The 16528-nt window shown below is 41.7% G+C and overlaps 1 protein-coding gene across 2 annotated transcripts in view; it reads left to right on the forward strand.

The window, feature by feature from the left end:
- Window positions 1-16528, forward strand: part of APOO (apolipoprotein O) — a 51556-nt gene that overhangs the window by 555 nt on the left and 34473 nt on the right. Inside the window, exon 1 of one of the 2 annotated variants that reach the window (XM_037512605.2) lies at window positions 2515-2690. The exons of the other annotated variant lie outside the window; for it this stretch is intronic. Coding sequence (XP_037368502.1) covers window positions 2649-2690 — 42 coding nt within the window. The 5' untranslated portion in view covers window positions 2515-2648. Of the gene's footprint in view, window positions 1-2514; window positions 2691-16528 lie in introns of those variants that run through there. 2 annotated transcript variants of the gene reach the window in all.

The following is a 16528-nucleotide window of genomic DNA, read 5'->3' on the forward strand; positions in this document are numbered from 1 at the left end:
GGATGAGTCCAGCTCTGGGCACTGCGGGTCCGGTTTTGGTTGGCTGGCAGGGTCAGGTTTCAGAACCTGGTGTGTGGATGAGGGAGGGTCACCTTTGGAGAAGCTGCTGCGAGGCGGGTAGGCTGACCTGGGAATGGCTAGGAGAGGGGGACATTCTAGCTTTCCTCCCCTGCCCGGAGAACATTACTTAGTAAGAACAAGTCTCTATCCCCTTACATGTTATGAACTTGAGTCCTTTGAAAGAAACCGACTTTTGTAGTGAAGACTTTGTGTCAAAAATCTGCGTTTTGACACTAAGCCAGTCTACATTTAAAAAAAGTAAATGTAAAAAAAAAATTAAAAAGTAAATGCTTTCTATCATGAAGAACAAATAAGCTACCACAAATTAGTGTACTCAATTGAGTCTTAAAGAAGCATGGCATTCATTGTGTTAAGGAAATCTCAAATTTGTACTTGAGTAGTATAATTTACAATTTTTATTGAGTTCCTGCAATGTGTTTTGGGTACATTAGTGTAGGCTATAAAACTCTAGCATGGATTCTACCTTCCCTCCTGGTATTACCACTTCTAGCTGTGTCACCTTGGGCAAGTCACTTAATCTCTCTGTAGCTGTTTACCCATTTTGGGAATTGGGGGAAGACTCTACCTCATAGGGCTTTTAAAAGGAATAAATATGTTATTATGTGTAAAGCACTTGGATGAGGCCGTGGCACATGGAAATGCTCCCTAAGTATTTGCTTTTCTTTTCAGATAGCATACAGTTTCGTCAGTAAGACACCTCCTATATGAACTTTCATTCGTTTGATATATTTATGCCTAACACCTATTGTGAGCAAGTAGCTTAGCTCAGTTTTAGAGCTGTGTCAACAAATGATATGCTGTGATATGGGTATCGACAAGGTACTGTGGCAGTAAAAAGGAGAGCCAAGAGGTCTTTAACTTCTGGTCTTCAACTTCCTCAAAGGATCTGCAGATAGAATTCAGGGGCCGTCTGAATTCTGATGAGAGAAAAAAAAAAAAAAAGAGAATATTTTCACCAATCTCCAACCGAAATTGAACAGTTTTCTTCCTTTATGAATGTAGGAAATAGTTTCAGTTATCTGTTGCTAGATAACAAACTGCTGCAAACCAGTGCCTTAAAAAAAACTATGAATTACTATTTCTTTTCTTACCTTCTGTGGGTTGCCTGGGTAGTTCTGTTGGCATTCCCTAGCAACTGATTTCAGCTAGTGGCTGGACTACCAGGTGGCCTTATGCCTGTGTCTGGGGGGTTAACTTGATCTTCCTCATATGGCTGCTGAGTTCCAAGAGGGCAAGTCCCAATAGGTCAACACTTATCTGCTTGTGTCAAGTTTGCTGATGTCAAAACAAGTCACATGGCCTAGCCCAGAATCCATATGGTGGGGCACTACACAAGAGCATAGATTTAGGAGGTGGGGTTCATTGGGAGCTATTAATAAGTTACTAGAGCAGTAAACCACAATGGTATTAGCAGTACCTGCCACCAATAAAAGTCACAGAACCAGGGCCTCCCTGGTGGCACAGTGGGTTGAGTGCAGCGCTGTGAAGCTGTCCGCAGCCTCTGCGGTGTGAGTTCGATCCTGGCTGGCCAGCCGGGAAGAAAGCCGCATGGCGCTGCAGACCTCTCCTGTCTCACCCACTGCTCCCCTCAGCAGTGTATTTCGTCAGTCTGCCTGTTCTGTTCTGCGCTCTCTGGTGAATCCTCTCACCCTCCCGCGCATCTGGCCTATACCCCGGTTCTTGTATAAATAAATAAATCTTACACAAAAAAATCACAGAACCAACCAATGCAAGTCACAGACATTTTCATATCACATTACTGTTGTTGCAGATCTCAAAATACATTTATAGTCACCATTACTTCAAATTAGTTGTTATAAGACTCACTGTTAGAGCTTTATGTTTAATGAATAAGGTATCACATATTACTATATAAGATACTGTGTTTTAAAAGTATTTCTATAACTCTGGCAACCTAATTTGTATTTTGTGCATTTAGAAGCCTTATTTTGAGAAGGGATCATTAGGGCTCACCAGTCTGCCAAAGATGTCCATGGCAGAGGAGACCTTTAAATTTAGTTTGAAAGACAAGTCATAACTCTTCAGTGGATGAGCTGGGGAACATCAGAGACAGTACTCCATTGGGGGAAGTGCCAGGAGCTCAGTTCTGCTGGGTCAAGGGAAAGATAACAGTGAACTGCAGTTATTCAAACATGTAGTTTGCATAGAAAAGATCACAAGAAGCCTCAGAGAACACCAAAATATTAGGAGTAAGCAGAGGAAGAGAAGAGGCCAGAGGCAAAAGAAACAACTTTTGATAAGTAGAATTAGGAGCACAAAAGAGTGCAGTCAAATCAAGGGAGGAAAGTTTCAAGGAGGACGGCTATATTATCTTGCTTTCAACTGGGAAACCCGATTGCTTAAATAGTAATGAAAATTATCTCACAAAAATCCAGAGGCAGAGTAAACTTTGGTGGACCAATGATGTCATCAAGGGCTTGGTCTCTTTTCTTGGCTTTCCATTAAAAGACTGGTTCATTCCCTGTCTAGTCGCAAGATAACTACCAGTAACACATGCTTTCTCATTCACTAAAGCAAGGGAATGAGGACAAAACTCCCACGCTTGGATGGCATTCTTCCTTCAGTCCAGATGGACCAACAGATGTCAGGTATCTACCTCTGACCTGGTACGGATTGCCAGGGGAGTGCCGGATTGCCAGGGGAGTGCCGTGCTCTGATAGGCTTAGACTAGACAAGATCAGCTTGGGTGAGGCCACGTTACCTTAGTCACATAGGAGAGAAATGAGTTCATGAACACAGTGGGGGGAGGGAGACAGCAACCAACAGTGTCCGTTGCAGAAAGATGAGTTAGATGAGTTTGGAGAAGTGTTTATGGACTTGGGCAATTTGGAAAACTTTTGTGTTCTTTATATGTATAGGTTTACTGATGGAAGTAAAAACTTAATTAATGTGTGGAGGTGACTGAGAGATGAGTAAATGAATGCATAGTGGTTGATAAATTTGATTGTCAAGGGACAGAGAGAGAGAATATTATAACTGGAGGGAGAATTTAGGTCAAAATTCTAGCATAGTTTTGTGGTTGTTACAACAGATAAGATTTCAAGTTGTTTATGGCCTTGAAAGGAATGTAGGGCAGGTGCTTTTAGAGAGACTCCCTCAACTTTAAAAGGAGACATCCCCTCCTGTGAGATGGAACGAAAAGAAGGGTGGGTGATATTAGGCCAGTGGCTCTCAACTGGATGGTACCACCCACTTTACATTTTGTAAACTTAGGTTCTTCACATATTTAATTTAGTTGTGTCTAACATTTATTTATGGAAATACAATTCTTATTATAAATCCTTTTTTGTGCTCATTTATGTTACTGTCAAATCCTTATACTATCTCTTTTTTTTTTTTTAAAGATTTATTTATTTATTTTTACAAGCACTGGGTACAGTCAGAAGTGCGGGAGGGTGAGAGAATTCACCAGATCCAGAGCAGGGAACAGAACAGGCAGAGTGACGAAGAAATACACTGCTGAGGGGAGCAGCGGTCGGCAGGAGGGGTCTGTGCGCCATGTGGGACCCTTGCCGGCGGCCAGGGATCAAATTGGCGCTGCAGAGGCTGTGGGCAGCCTCGCAGCCTAGGGCTCAACCGCTGGGCCACCGGTGGGGGTTGGGTGGGGCACTATCTCTTTTCTTTTTGAAATTCTCTGGGTTTGCAAAAATATTTGTCATACAATAGTGGTATTAGGTCTAGTAGTTGAGAACTATGGCTTCCCAAACTTTGATGTGCACAACCCTCTTGTTAAAATGCAGATTCTAACAAGCTCTTGTATGATATAGATGCTGCTAGTCCCTCATCATACTTTGAATAGCAAGAACTGAGACAAATTAGTACACAAATGCTTTCTTATGTTTTCAAGGTGAGTGATTTTATGTGTGTTATGGGATTTGGAAGAGGCACTGGCCACGGAGCAAAAAAATTAGGTGTGAGGTTTAGAGAAGGCATTGCTGAGGCTGCTGCTATGGCAGAACTATACCCATCTGCATGATTGCAGCTTGGGAGTGGGGACAGAGCAAATGGGAGAGTTGATGTGGCTCTGGGAGTTATAACCTTGGGTCAAGTAGGACCAGAAGTCAAAGGAGTTGTTAGTATAGGTGTGAGTGAGCAAAGTACGCCGTGTGACTAGTTACATGCATATACAATTAACTGACTGTAATCGGTTTGGTTTAGCTGTTCAGCTTTAAGATCAGTAGGGGGCACTGGTGGATTAAAAATCACATTTGAAAAACTGACCTGTATTTGCATTCCGTTGCAGAAAGCAGCTTTTGTGAGTGCGGCTGCAGGAAGCTTAAATATTGAATACATCCATCCAATTCCCAGAGTCACATGAATAGAGATCATTCATTACACAAATATTTATCATAGTTTAGCTATGATGGATTCTGGTGACTGCAAATAAAAAGACCCAATTCTTACCTAGGAGAGAATCCTCAAATTTCACTGCGAATTAGAATTATTCAAGAGACAGACAGTATCCAGGAACCTGCCCATGGATCAGATTTAGTTTTTAAGTAAGGTCCAGGAACTCCTAATGTAGAAAAAGCCTCCAAGGTCTCTGTGAAACTTCTGTGTCAGGAAGCCCACAGTGCCGTTAGTGGCACAGACATAAACGTTCCATTTCTATGCAGTGAGATAAAGTGCTCTGATGTTAAAGGGTTGGAGAAATATAGAGCAGTGGGTCTCAGCCTTTCTTGCACTTTTGAATCACCTGGGGAGCTTTTTAAGTCCCCCAGGCCCAGACCAGACCCAGACCAATGGCTTCAGAAGCTCTGGAGCTGGGATCCAGGCAGCCAGTATTTAGAGCATGTCGCCAAAGTTGAGAACTTCTGATTTAGAGGAACTGGTACCAGCAGGGGGCGTCCGGGGACCTTTGTAGAGCCGAAAATGTTTGCATCGACCTTTGAAGCTGTTGGGCACACAAGGTTGGAAGGGCCTTCAAGGAGACAGAGGAGAGAGTTGAGTGCGATGTTAAGACCTTGGACTTCACCTTGGGTCACCTTGGGTGAGACACTGAAGATTTCTGTAGCTGTGTCCTCCCTTATCTGTAAAACAAGGATAACTCTAAGCACTAGCCCCCAGGTGGTCGTGTGGACTCTGTGAACTCAGACCCCAGGCTTAGCACTCGGTACACAGTGAGCCCTCCGTAAAAGTGACTGGGGCCTTGTAGGCGGCTGCTACGGGAATGTGCCAGTGGTGCACAGTCTTGGGCCTTTCCAGAGGTATTTATTTCAAAACTTGGTGGTCGGGGAGCCTCCCTGGTGGTGCAGTGGGTTAAGACGCAACCTATGAAGCTATTCGCAGTCGCTGCAGCACAAGTTCGATGCACAAGTTCGTGGGAGGTGACCCACATGGCGCAGCAGACCTCTCCTGACTTGCCTGCTGCTCTTCTCAGCAGTGTATTTCAGTCAATCCGCCTGTTCTGTTCTCCCTACACCTCTGACCTGTACCCCAGTTCTTGTATGCATAAATAAATAAATCTTTTTAAAAACCCCAGACAAACAACAACAAAAAACTTGGCGGTCAGTTCGATGTGGCAGGGGAGAGAGGATTCAGGGATGCTGCCCAGACTTTGGGCTTTGGAAATTGAGTGGCTATTAGAACTGTTCTTTTTGATGGGGAAGTGGAAGAAGGCTGACTTTGGTGATAATTTGATCTGGAACTGATTGAACTTTTTGAAGTATCCCAACATTAAGCACTAGTGATCAGGGCCTCCCCTGGTGGTGCAGGCGGTTGCGCGCAGTGCTGTGAAGCTGCCTGCAGCCTCTGCAGCGCCAGTTCCATCCCAGCCAGCCAGCGAGAATCCCACATGGCGCAGCAGACCTCTCCTGTCTCACCCGCTGCTCCCCTCAGCAGTGCATTTCACTCAGTCTGTCTGTTCTGTTCCCCACTCTGTCTCTGGTGAATCCTCTTACCCTCCTGCACATCTGACCTGTATCCCAGTTCTTGTATGCATGAATAAATAAAAAATCTTTTTAAAAAAACCTAGTGATCAGCTGACATGGAACCCAAGGGCATGGTGTTTTCGCAAGAAATGTGAGCTGGAAGTGGGGAATATCGGGTAGTGAGGGCGAGACAGGTGATCTAGCGAAAGATATCTGCCTGAGTCATTTCCTTCCTGAAGGGCAGAGATGTGAACAGTACTGAGCTCACTGCTAGGCCGAGCCTGGGGTGACCGTATCTATGGCTCTAGACATTATTACCTTGCATAGTGTGTGTGGCTGTTTGGTCTTGATGTAATGGCTTTATTGCCACTCTTTCTTTTTTTTAATTTTTTTTTAAATTTAATGTACTTTTTAAAAAAGATTTATTTTTTACTTATACAATAGCTGGGGTACAGGCCAGAGGCACGGGAGGGTGAGAGGATTCACCAGAGACAGAGTGGGGAGCAGAACAGGCAGAGGGACCTAAAGCACTGCTGAGGGGAGCAGTGGGCGCGACAGGAGAGGCCTGCTGGGGAGCAGCGGAGAGGTCTGCTGTGCCATGTGGGAATCTCCCTGGCCAGCCAGGAATCGAACCCGCGCTGTAGAGGCTGTGGACAGCTTCACAGCGCTGTGCTCAACCCACTGCGCTACTGGGGAGGCCCACCGGTCTTTCTGAAGTTAATTTTCTTACCGTGAATAGTATGTTATTAGTATGTTATTAGTGGGAGAATTACACTGCTAAATGGAAAAGGAAAATGATCCATAAACTGGAAAAGAAGTACTGTGACTTATTTTACTTGAATATTGTTTTAAATACCACCCATCTTGAAAGATAATAAAAAAATCTGCCCGCTTACAATTTAGGTATCTTCAAGGAAATTCTCCTTGAGGGATTCTAGGAAATACGTTTTTATTTGTATGTATACCTAATTAGGTGTCAAATTGATTGGATTTTCCCCTCTCATGTGCTTCAGAGAAGGTGGGTGATTACAAAGAAGAAAAAGTTGCTCTGCACACCTCTGGCCTCACCAAAAAAGCACAGGCTCTGCTTCTGGTCACAGCGTCTACGGTTTCTGGCTGATTGGCCATAACAAGGTTTCTTAATCTCTTAGAGGTCCCTTATCGCAGTCCTGTGGGGATAGAAATATGCCCCTGCAAATTGCACAGGATTGTAGGGATGTTCAAATGTGATAACCTACGTGAAAAGAACTGTCGACTACAGTGCCGTATGTGAACATGAGGTATTTCCAGCATCACATCTGTCCACTAAAGGGACCCAGAGTGGCGGGTTAGCACTGTGGAGCTAGGACTCTGAAAAGGAGATCAAGTTTGGATAGCTTCACCTGTCATCTGGGAGTGAATTCTGCTCAGGACATTGTAACACTCTGCCCATCTACTTCCAAGGTGCAAATAGGTGCTAAAAGCTGTCTCTAACTCTGGAAGAGAAGGAAGAAGTAGATGAATTATATCTTGAAAGGATAGGGAGCAAGACAAAATAGAGGAGAAAAGTAGATAATGTTTTAGACACTTTTATATAAATGAATTTATCACCACATGAGGCCCTCTGCATTTTATGATATCAAGGTTTAATTTATCATATATATGTATATGCACTCCATAACCGTGTCCTTTCTAGGCTATAGTGGAATTTCTTAGAGGCTGGGAAATGAACTTTTGATATTTGTTCATATGGTACATTTAAAATTATTGCAAGTAATTAGATGCATAAGAAATCTCTGTAGTAAAGATACCTGTCTTGCAAAAACTCGAGAGTTGACAGTATGCAGAGAGTTGTAAAATACAGGAACTAAAAGAGTTTGTATCAGTTGCTCATTTTTCCCAGTAATGCTTGAGTGGGATTGTATGCTTGGTGCATACAGCACGAAGCTTAGTGTGGATATCTTCAGGGAAAACAAACCTCGGTCTAAAGGTTTATTTTAGGATTTGGAGGTTTTTTGTGCTTTATTTTGCTGAGTTTTCCCTCACTTTTGCATGGCTTCATCCCAGTTTTATTAGAAAACTTCAACAGTGCCAGTTTCTTAATATAGTGGGTTTTTAAACTTGTGTTCATTGTATACTAAAACTTGTGGAAGCAAGAATTTAGAGCAAGGGTTGTGGAGTTTTCAATATGCTGAAGGTCTATACCTTCGAATATTCAGCTGTATTTTCATGATAACAGAATTATAGATAGTGCAGTTGTATTTTGAATGAATACTGTTCTAAGAGCGCTTTAAATACAGCCGTCCTTTATTTTCCTTGTCTCTTTCTGACTCTTTGAAGCCAGGCAGTGTGTTCTACTCAAAGCCAACACTGGCTCCGGCTTAAGGAGTCTTTGTTTAGTTCTGTGAGGATGAGGAGCCGTCTGTGGGAGATAGATTCACAAGTGCGTGTTCATTGCTTTAGTTGAGGGATACCCAGTAGTTTCTCTTTTCAGATACAGCTATTCATTCCTTTGATCAGTCTCTTTAAATAGGATATATGAAAATAATAAAGGTTCATTTTTCTTTTTATCCCCATCCCACAAACATCAGTCCTTGTGAAATAACAGCCTGTTTTCTTTATGCTTGCTGAAATGAATCTTCTCTTTTATTAGAGGTGCTGATTCATGTGTCATATTATGACATGGGGTGAACTGGTGAGTAAGAACGGAAAAGCGATACGAAGACTGACAAGTTTCCTAAGTTGTCTGTTGATGGCGTACCTCACTAGGCAAATATTGACTCGGAGCCTGTTTGTAGAGTCCCATCTTTTGGGAGCTCTGTAGAAGTTGCTGCGTAGAGTCCAAATATTGACTTTTCTTGTCTTTGTTCCTTATTTTTGCAGAGATGTTCATTATAAATCCAGATTATCATCAGCTGAGTTGAACCTTGCACATGATTTTTTTTTTCCCCCAAAAGAATTTCAGTTTTCTTTTCCTTGAAGAAGAAGCACGTGAACAACTGTGATGAGGTTGAAGGCAATTGTGGTCAGTGAGTTCCGCCTTCGCTGTGCACACAGTGGTCGATTGGGAAATGAAAGCTGCGTCTAGATGCGTCTACCGTGACAGAATAGCTTTTCCTCTTAGAAGAGGTAGATTTTTCAGTTGGTCAAAAATAGGGAAGCATCTGAAAAGCAAGTCTTGAAGCAGTTGTGATTGATCCCTGCCTCTATTCCCTTAACTCAGAAAAGGCCGAATAGCTCTTAGGATGCCATTCCAGAAAGAAATAGATACATGTGGGTTTCAGGCAAGCCAGTGTAAATTTCTGTCTGGATGAGGAAGTTCAAAATAAATTTGGAACATGGCAAATTATATGTCATTTGTGTTCCAAGTCTTTGAAACCAGTACAGCCCAGATGACTCAAAACCTGCCTGAAGGAACAATTATCTCACTTTTTGGCCCTGAAGTTTCCTTCCTGTTTATCAGATAAGTTTATTATTTTTTTTTGCTTGAATGTAACAAGATCTGGTAACTATTTTTAAAGAGTAGGAAATGAAACAATAGCAGATGAAACATATTTTCTTTGTTTTGCTGACCTAATTTTGCGTATTCTGCCAGTCAAAGATAAAACAGAACTTGGTTTTCTGTGAGAAAAAGATAATGTTAGTCTTGAATACTTCTTTGTTTTCCTTTACTTATCTTTTTAGATTACACTCTAAAGAAGAACTTGGAAATAGCAATACATAGTACAAATATCACAATTGAAAGCTGGAAAGTTTCTCATAAAATAGTTCTGTGTTTGTCATAGTTGGAAGACAGTTTTTCTTCTTGCGAGTTGAAGTCTGAACTCTGAAAATATTGGCTTTATAATCTCCTTCACTATGAATCAGATGAAACGATTGTGGTTTCTCATGTTGTTGAAGTACTCCCAAACTTATGTATCCAGATGAGGACCGTGCGAACAGTTGTTTTGAGAGGACAGATTTAATTATTCTGTCATTATTTTTCTTTCAGCATGCTGTCACTGGTCAGTATATTTATTCCTAAAATATTGTCACCGAACAAAACATTTTTGCCCCTCTTCACTTGGAGTCATCTTTGTACTTTGTGGTAAATTCTTGTTTCTTTTTAATTGATGTACCATTGGTTTGCAACCCTGTACATGATTTAGAGGTATAGGATCACCTCCCTTTAGGTGTTGTTACCACGCTACACCTACCTCCGTAGTCCAAATTTTTAAAGATTTATTTATTTATGCATACAAGAGCTGGGGTACAGGCCAGAGATGTGGGGGGTGAGAGGATTCACCAGAGACAGAGTGGGGCACAGAACAGGCAGACTGACTGAAATACACTGCTGAGGGGAGCAGTGGGCAAGACAGGAGAGGTCTGCTGCGCCATGTGGGTTGCTCCCTAGCAGGCCAGGGATCCAACTGCTGCAGAGGTTGCAGATTGCTTCATAGTGCGGTGCTTAACCCCTTGCGCCACCAGGGAGGCCCCCACCAAAGTCCATTTCTCCCTCCCTACTTTGCTCCCCCGCCCCCCTTGCCTCAGTTCTATAGTCAGATCTCTAGGGTTGGTTATTGGTTTAGTTGTTTTTTTTTTTTTTTTAAGATTTATTTATTTATTTATTTATTTATTTATTTATACAAGCACTGGGTACAGTCAGAAGCGCGGGAGGGTGAGAGGATTCACCAGAGCCAGAGCGGGGAGCAGAGCAGGCAGAAGGACTGAAGTACACTGCTGAGGGGAGCAGCGGGCGGCAGGAGAGGTCTGCGCGCCATGCGGGACCCTCCTCCCGTGGCCGGAGCGGCTGGGCAGCTTCGCAACCCAGCCCTCAACCGCTGTGCCACCGGGGAGGCCCTCTTCCCTCCCTTTTAAAGAAAAAAATGCAGTTTTCTAATCTGTTTTTTCCATTTTTATTTCAAATATATTCAGACTAATTTCCTAATAAGCTTAAATTTCAATCAAAAGGTAATTAGAAATGGAAACTATAGGATCAAATATTTACAGTAAATCACTTTTATTAATTTGTTATATAAATGGTTGCAGTAAATACTGAGTCAGTATATGGTCTATACTACTTTGGAGAAAAAATACTTCTTTTCAGGAGTCGTACTCTAGTCTTTCTGACTGCATTGATTTTTTTTATTAACCATTTTCTAATTTCCATGTTTTTTTAAATTGTGGCAAGAATACATAATACAAAATTTATCATCTTAACCATTTTTAAGTAGGCACTTCAGTAGTGTTAAATATATTCACATTGTTGTGAAAAATATCTCCATAATTTTTTCATCTTGCAAAACTGAAACTCTATGCCCATTAAATGACAACTCCTATTTCTTCCTCTCCACCCCATCCCCCCAGAAAACGCTGTTGTACTTTCTGTTTCTATGAATTTCACTACTTTAGAAATCTCATAAAATGAAATCATGCAATATTTGTCTTTTGTGGCTGACCTTTTGCACTTAACATAAGGTCCGGGAGGTTCTATCCCATTGCATGGACAGACTACATTTTGCTTATTCATCTGTTGATGGGCACTTGGGTTGTTTCTATGTTTTGGCATTTTAAATATTGCTGTCTGTGAACATGGGTGTGCAAATATGTCCTTTAAGACCCTATTTTCAGTTCTTTTGGACAATTACCCAGAAGTGGAATTGCTGGGTTATATAGTAATTTTGTTTTTAATTTTTTGAGGATCCTCCATACTGTTTTCATTACTGGTTGCACTATTTTACAATCCTACCAACAGCGTACAAGGGTTCCAGTTTCTCTACATCCTCACCACCATCTGTTGTGTTTTTTCTTAATAGTGACTGTCTTAAGCAGTGTGAGGTAAGAAAATACTTTTTTAAAAAATTGCATATATTTAAAAAAATGCCTTTCCTTGTAAAAAGTCAAAATGTGTAGTAGTTTAGATAATTATCAGGTTCCCATTGTCTGCTTCCCTCTAACCTTCTTTTCAGGGAAAGCCTGTTAGCTGTTGGTGTGTGGACCCTTCAGATTAGAAAGGATTGCTGTATGAAAATGTAGTTACTATATTGAATGCTCATTGGTCAGGGGCATATTCTTCTGCTGTCTGAAGAAATGGACTCATCTAGTTTCTCTTCATTTTTAATTCAATTTAGTGACACATTACTAAGGACAGCAGTATAGCCTGATTTGGGAGTATTATTGATTGTTTTCATCATTTTGTTTTACCCTAAATTCTCTTATATACGTTATTGTTTGTTTCATGTTAGTTACTTGGGACAAGAATACCTCAAAAGCATTGTCAGTTTTCATAGACTGTTTTTTAAAAAAATCCATTTCAGATTTTTACCTCTTAAACAATTGAGACAAACCAGATTAAAACCATCTTGTTTTTAAATGAAAAAATGCTTTCAAATGGAAATTATTGCAGAAGAGGTTGATTGAGGATCAAAGAACTAGTGTAATATTTGGGGGGAAAAGTATAATTGTGCTTCATTTCCTGTAAATAGGAGAACATCTAATTTTAAATGGCATTAACTTTTAAAATGTGCCCAAATGCATTTATTTTCCACAATGATAAATATAAAAGTCATTGTGTACAAAAGCTTTGGAAACAACTGCACATTTTAATGTATAGATTAGATGATAGTTATGTAAATAGCTAAAATGCAGTAAAGCATTACATTTATGCAGTTTTTGTTTATTATTTTGAGTATGTTATCATGGAAACCCCATCTCATTAAAAAGGAACTTAGTTCAGAATGTTTTTGATATTTGCTTCATATTAAGATTGTATCTACTCATGGATGTAGCTGAAAAGATTGTGAAGTGTCAGAAATCATCCTTATGTTCCAAATCTTTGGTTTCTTTTTTAAAGATTTATTTATTTATTCATACAAGGGCTGGGGTACAGGCCAGAGATGCGGGGTCGGGGGGCGATGAGAGGATTCACCGGAGACAGACTGGGGAACAGAACAGGCAAATTGACCAAAGTACACTGCTGAGCAGAAGAGGTCTGCTGTGCCATGTGGGTTGCTCCCTGGCCGGCCGGGGATCGAACTCCTGCTGCAGAGGCTGCAGATTGCTTCATAGTGCAGTGCTTAAGCCCTTGCGCCACCAGGGAGGCCCTCTTTGGTTTCTTTTGTTACTGCTCTTTACTGAGGCTGTTCCCTAGTAACACTGATTCTTTACATCAATCTGCTGTGTGACTCTGCTAGAGAAAGAAAGAAATGCATTAACTTTCGGATTGTTGATTCAATCTTCTTTTTCTGCAGTTGTTTCCCAGAATTTTCCAGTTGTGGCACATTATTCCCTTGTCTGTGTTTACTTCTATCCCTTGTTTGTTAGTGTACTTATCACAGGTGGTGGTGTAATTATTTATTTATCTGCTTTATTAGACTGTGGGGGCAGGGATCACATTTTATTGTCTTTGAAGTCTATTTTCATTGTTTCATTAAAGAGTTGCTTTGATGTTGTCCTTTGACTATGTGGTTTGTAGGGCCATTAAACGAGGTAGGGAAATGGAGAAAAACAAGCTTTTGGAGAAAGAGAATTCATTTTGAGGTAGCAATCAAAAAACCTGGTGAAAATGACCAAAGGGAATTAGACATATCCCGGGGGCCCAGGGAGAGGCCAGTGCTGGAAGTACTAAGATGGGCATCAGTAGCTTGGGGAGGGAGTTAAAGACTACTATTTCAGTGAAAGTGCTCTAGAGTGAGGAGAGGAGAGGCTCTGGACTCCTCAGCCTTGAAGAGAAGGCCCAAAAGGAGAGTGAAGAGTGTCTACACTGCTTGTAGAATGGAGCTAGATTAGAATCTTGGAAGAGTGTTTGAAGATAGTAGTCACCACTTTCACGCCTTCACGTACATCCAAGATGGCAGATGTCTGTTGAGTTTAGTGACTGGAAGGCCATTGGTGGCCTTGGGAAGAATGGTTTTAGGTATTTTGAGTAGTGGAGGGAGAGGGGAATGAAGTAGAGAAAACAGACTCTGTCTTTCTAACTTTGTGTGAAACCTAACAAATATACAGAAAAGTGCATGGATCTTAAGTGAACTTTTCAAACTGAATGTGTAGTACATCTATACTCTACAAGTCCTCATGGCCCTTCTGCTTACACCCCAGCTCTCTAAGGGTATCCACTATTCTGCCTTCTGGCTATAGCCTGTTTTTAATTTGTTTGTCAGTGGACAGAAATGAAAGGAGATAGAAGGATAGGGTGGTCATTAGAAAGGGAATTGGGGTGAAGGGTATTGGGTTTTTTTTTTTAAAGATTTATTCATTTACACAAGAACTGGGGTACAGGCCAGATACATGGGAGGGTGAGAGGATTCACCAGATACAGAGCAGGGAACAGAACAGACAGACTGACAAAATACACTCCTGAGGGGAGCAGCAGGAGCCACAGGAGAGGTCTGCCGCACCGTGTGAGACCCTTCCTGGCCCGCCGGGATCGAACCGGCGTTGCAGAGGCTGCAGACAGCTTCACAGCGCAGTGCTCAACCACCTGCGCCACCAGGGGAGGCCTGTATTGGTTATTTTTAAGATGGGAAAGAGTTTTTTCCAGTGTAAATAAATCCCATAGTTTCTCTGGGGGCCAGTCAGTGTTTCTTTATTTTTTTCCTTCTTTTCAGTTTTTATATTTAGGGTCATTTTCATTTCATTCTTTCAAATGTAAGCAACTGCATTTGAGTGTCTAGTGCTGTTTCCCAAGTATCTGTTTGAGTCAAGTTTCTAAACTTGACTGATGGTGGTAATAGATTATTGGGCTCCTCTTAGGTTTACTAAATCTGACATTCTGTGGAGAGAGTGTTGGAATCTGTGTTTCTAGAAAAGTCCCCTCGTGAATCTGAAACCTTTTGTCTACAAAGGCTTGCAAAGTAAGATTTGTATTTCATTATAAAGGAAACTGCTATGTATTTTAAATAGAAGGCCTAATAAGATAATAAATATCTAATTTGTGGGAGACTGAAGGACCACCCTTCTTAAAAGTGGGAGAGGCTATGTACTGGATTCTGCATAGAGTTGAAAAAGAAAGCAAGTTTTGGGGATTTGAGTGCTGCTATTCATGAAAGTCCTTGAGTGAATTCTGGGGATGGCTTATTTAGCTTGAGGTTTTTGTTTGTCTTTCGAGCAGTTTTACTGGGACACAAACAGAAAGTGGTTCCAGAACTACAGAATTCTGGGCAGTGCACTTTTATTTGCAAATCAAGTACAGTTTAGCCTTCTGGGTACCCATTATGATCTAGGTGTTTATAACCTCACCAGATTCATATCTGCGTTGGCTGTGTCTGAGAACCAGCCCTTGCTGTTGGAGCTGAAGTCAAAATCCAAACTTATACCTGCGTCTTTTTAAAAAATATATATTCATTTTTCAAATTGTGACCTGAGACTTTTTGAGTAAACTGAAAAGTTTCCTGGAAACTCTGTAAGGCCAGAGATGATACCTGCTTGAGTATTGTTTCCTGGTTGTCACTGTGCCTGACCCGGAGTAGGTGTGCAATAAATGTTTTTCAAATAAAATTCTAGTTGACCTCTTCTAATGGTTATATCATGTATAACCCTGCTTACCTGGCCAAGATTGGTTTGCTTCCATGGGTCCTTGGTGAACTTCAAATTCTTATATCATTTTTCATTTTTGCACAATGTATGAATTTTCATTTTGGTTATATTCCCCATACAATTGCACCCCCTCCCCATTTTGACCCTAGTCCTTCCTCTCCCCAGCCCTTCTACCCCATCCCCCCCACAGTGTGCCTTTAAGATAGTAGGGACCTACCTCTTTACATCTTGTTAGGGCCCCATTCAACCCAATGCCAGTCCTGGTGCTCAGTTGCCATTGGTGATTAAGTCCTCTGTGGACTCTGTAAAACAGAGTTCAAAGGTCCAAGATGAAGAATCTATGTTGACGGGGATAACGTATCTTGCTTAGCCACATGACAAAAGTCACTGACATTCCCCCTGAAGTGTGCAAAGCTTCAAAGGTGACCAATTTACCCTTTCTAAGCCAAACTTTAATCTTCCCTATGACTGTGGTCTCTGACAGCTGTATTCAAAACCTCAGACAAGCCAACACATTGGAGCCCTTTGAGGCCCCCAACTAGCCGAATTCTAGGAGAGTAATCTAATAACTGAAATGTACACTCCAGAGGATGGCTGGATCTAAAGAGAAGCAGCCTTTGCATGTAGTTAGTTTTTAGATGCAGCTTTGTACTCATTGAAAAAGTAACTGTTAACAGAGTGAACTTGATGTTGATCTAGCAAGCCAAACCCTTTTGAGCCAAAGTAGAGCATGTCTAATCAGCTCTGGGCAGGTGCATATATATGTCCCCACTTTCTGAGCCAAGCCAGCTGCTATGGGTGGGAAGTGAGCCTGGCAAGCAGGGATTCTCAAGGACTATCACTGGGGGCAGTGAGTGCTCAGGCCTTGGGCACACACAGGCTAGAGCTACCAGGCCCTCATCAGAAAAGGTCCAGGGGAGCTCTCATTCCTCAGGAGCTATTTCCCGTCTGGTTGTACCAAATGGATCAGTACCCCTTGTGAAGAGAGGACTTTGTCTTTATGTCTCACGAGGCAACCCATCGGGTGTACTGATGGAGGAAAAGGCAACAGAGCCAGAGCTTTA

This window comes from Talpa occidentalis, unplaced genomic scaffold, assembly GCF_014898055.3.
Source record: "Talpa occidentalis isolate TD23 unplaced genomic scaffold, MPIMG_talOcc4v2.1 talOcc4.15, whole genome shotgun sequence".
Classification (NCBI taxonomy): Eukaryota; Metazoa; Chordata; class Mammalia; order Eulipotyphla; family Talpidae; genus Talpa; species Talpa occidentalis.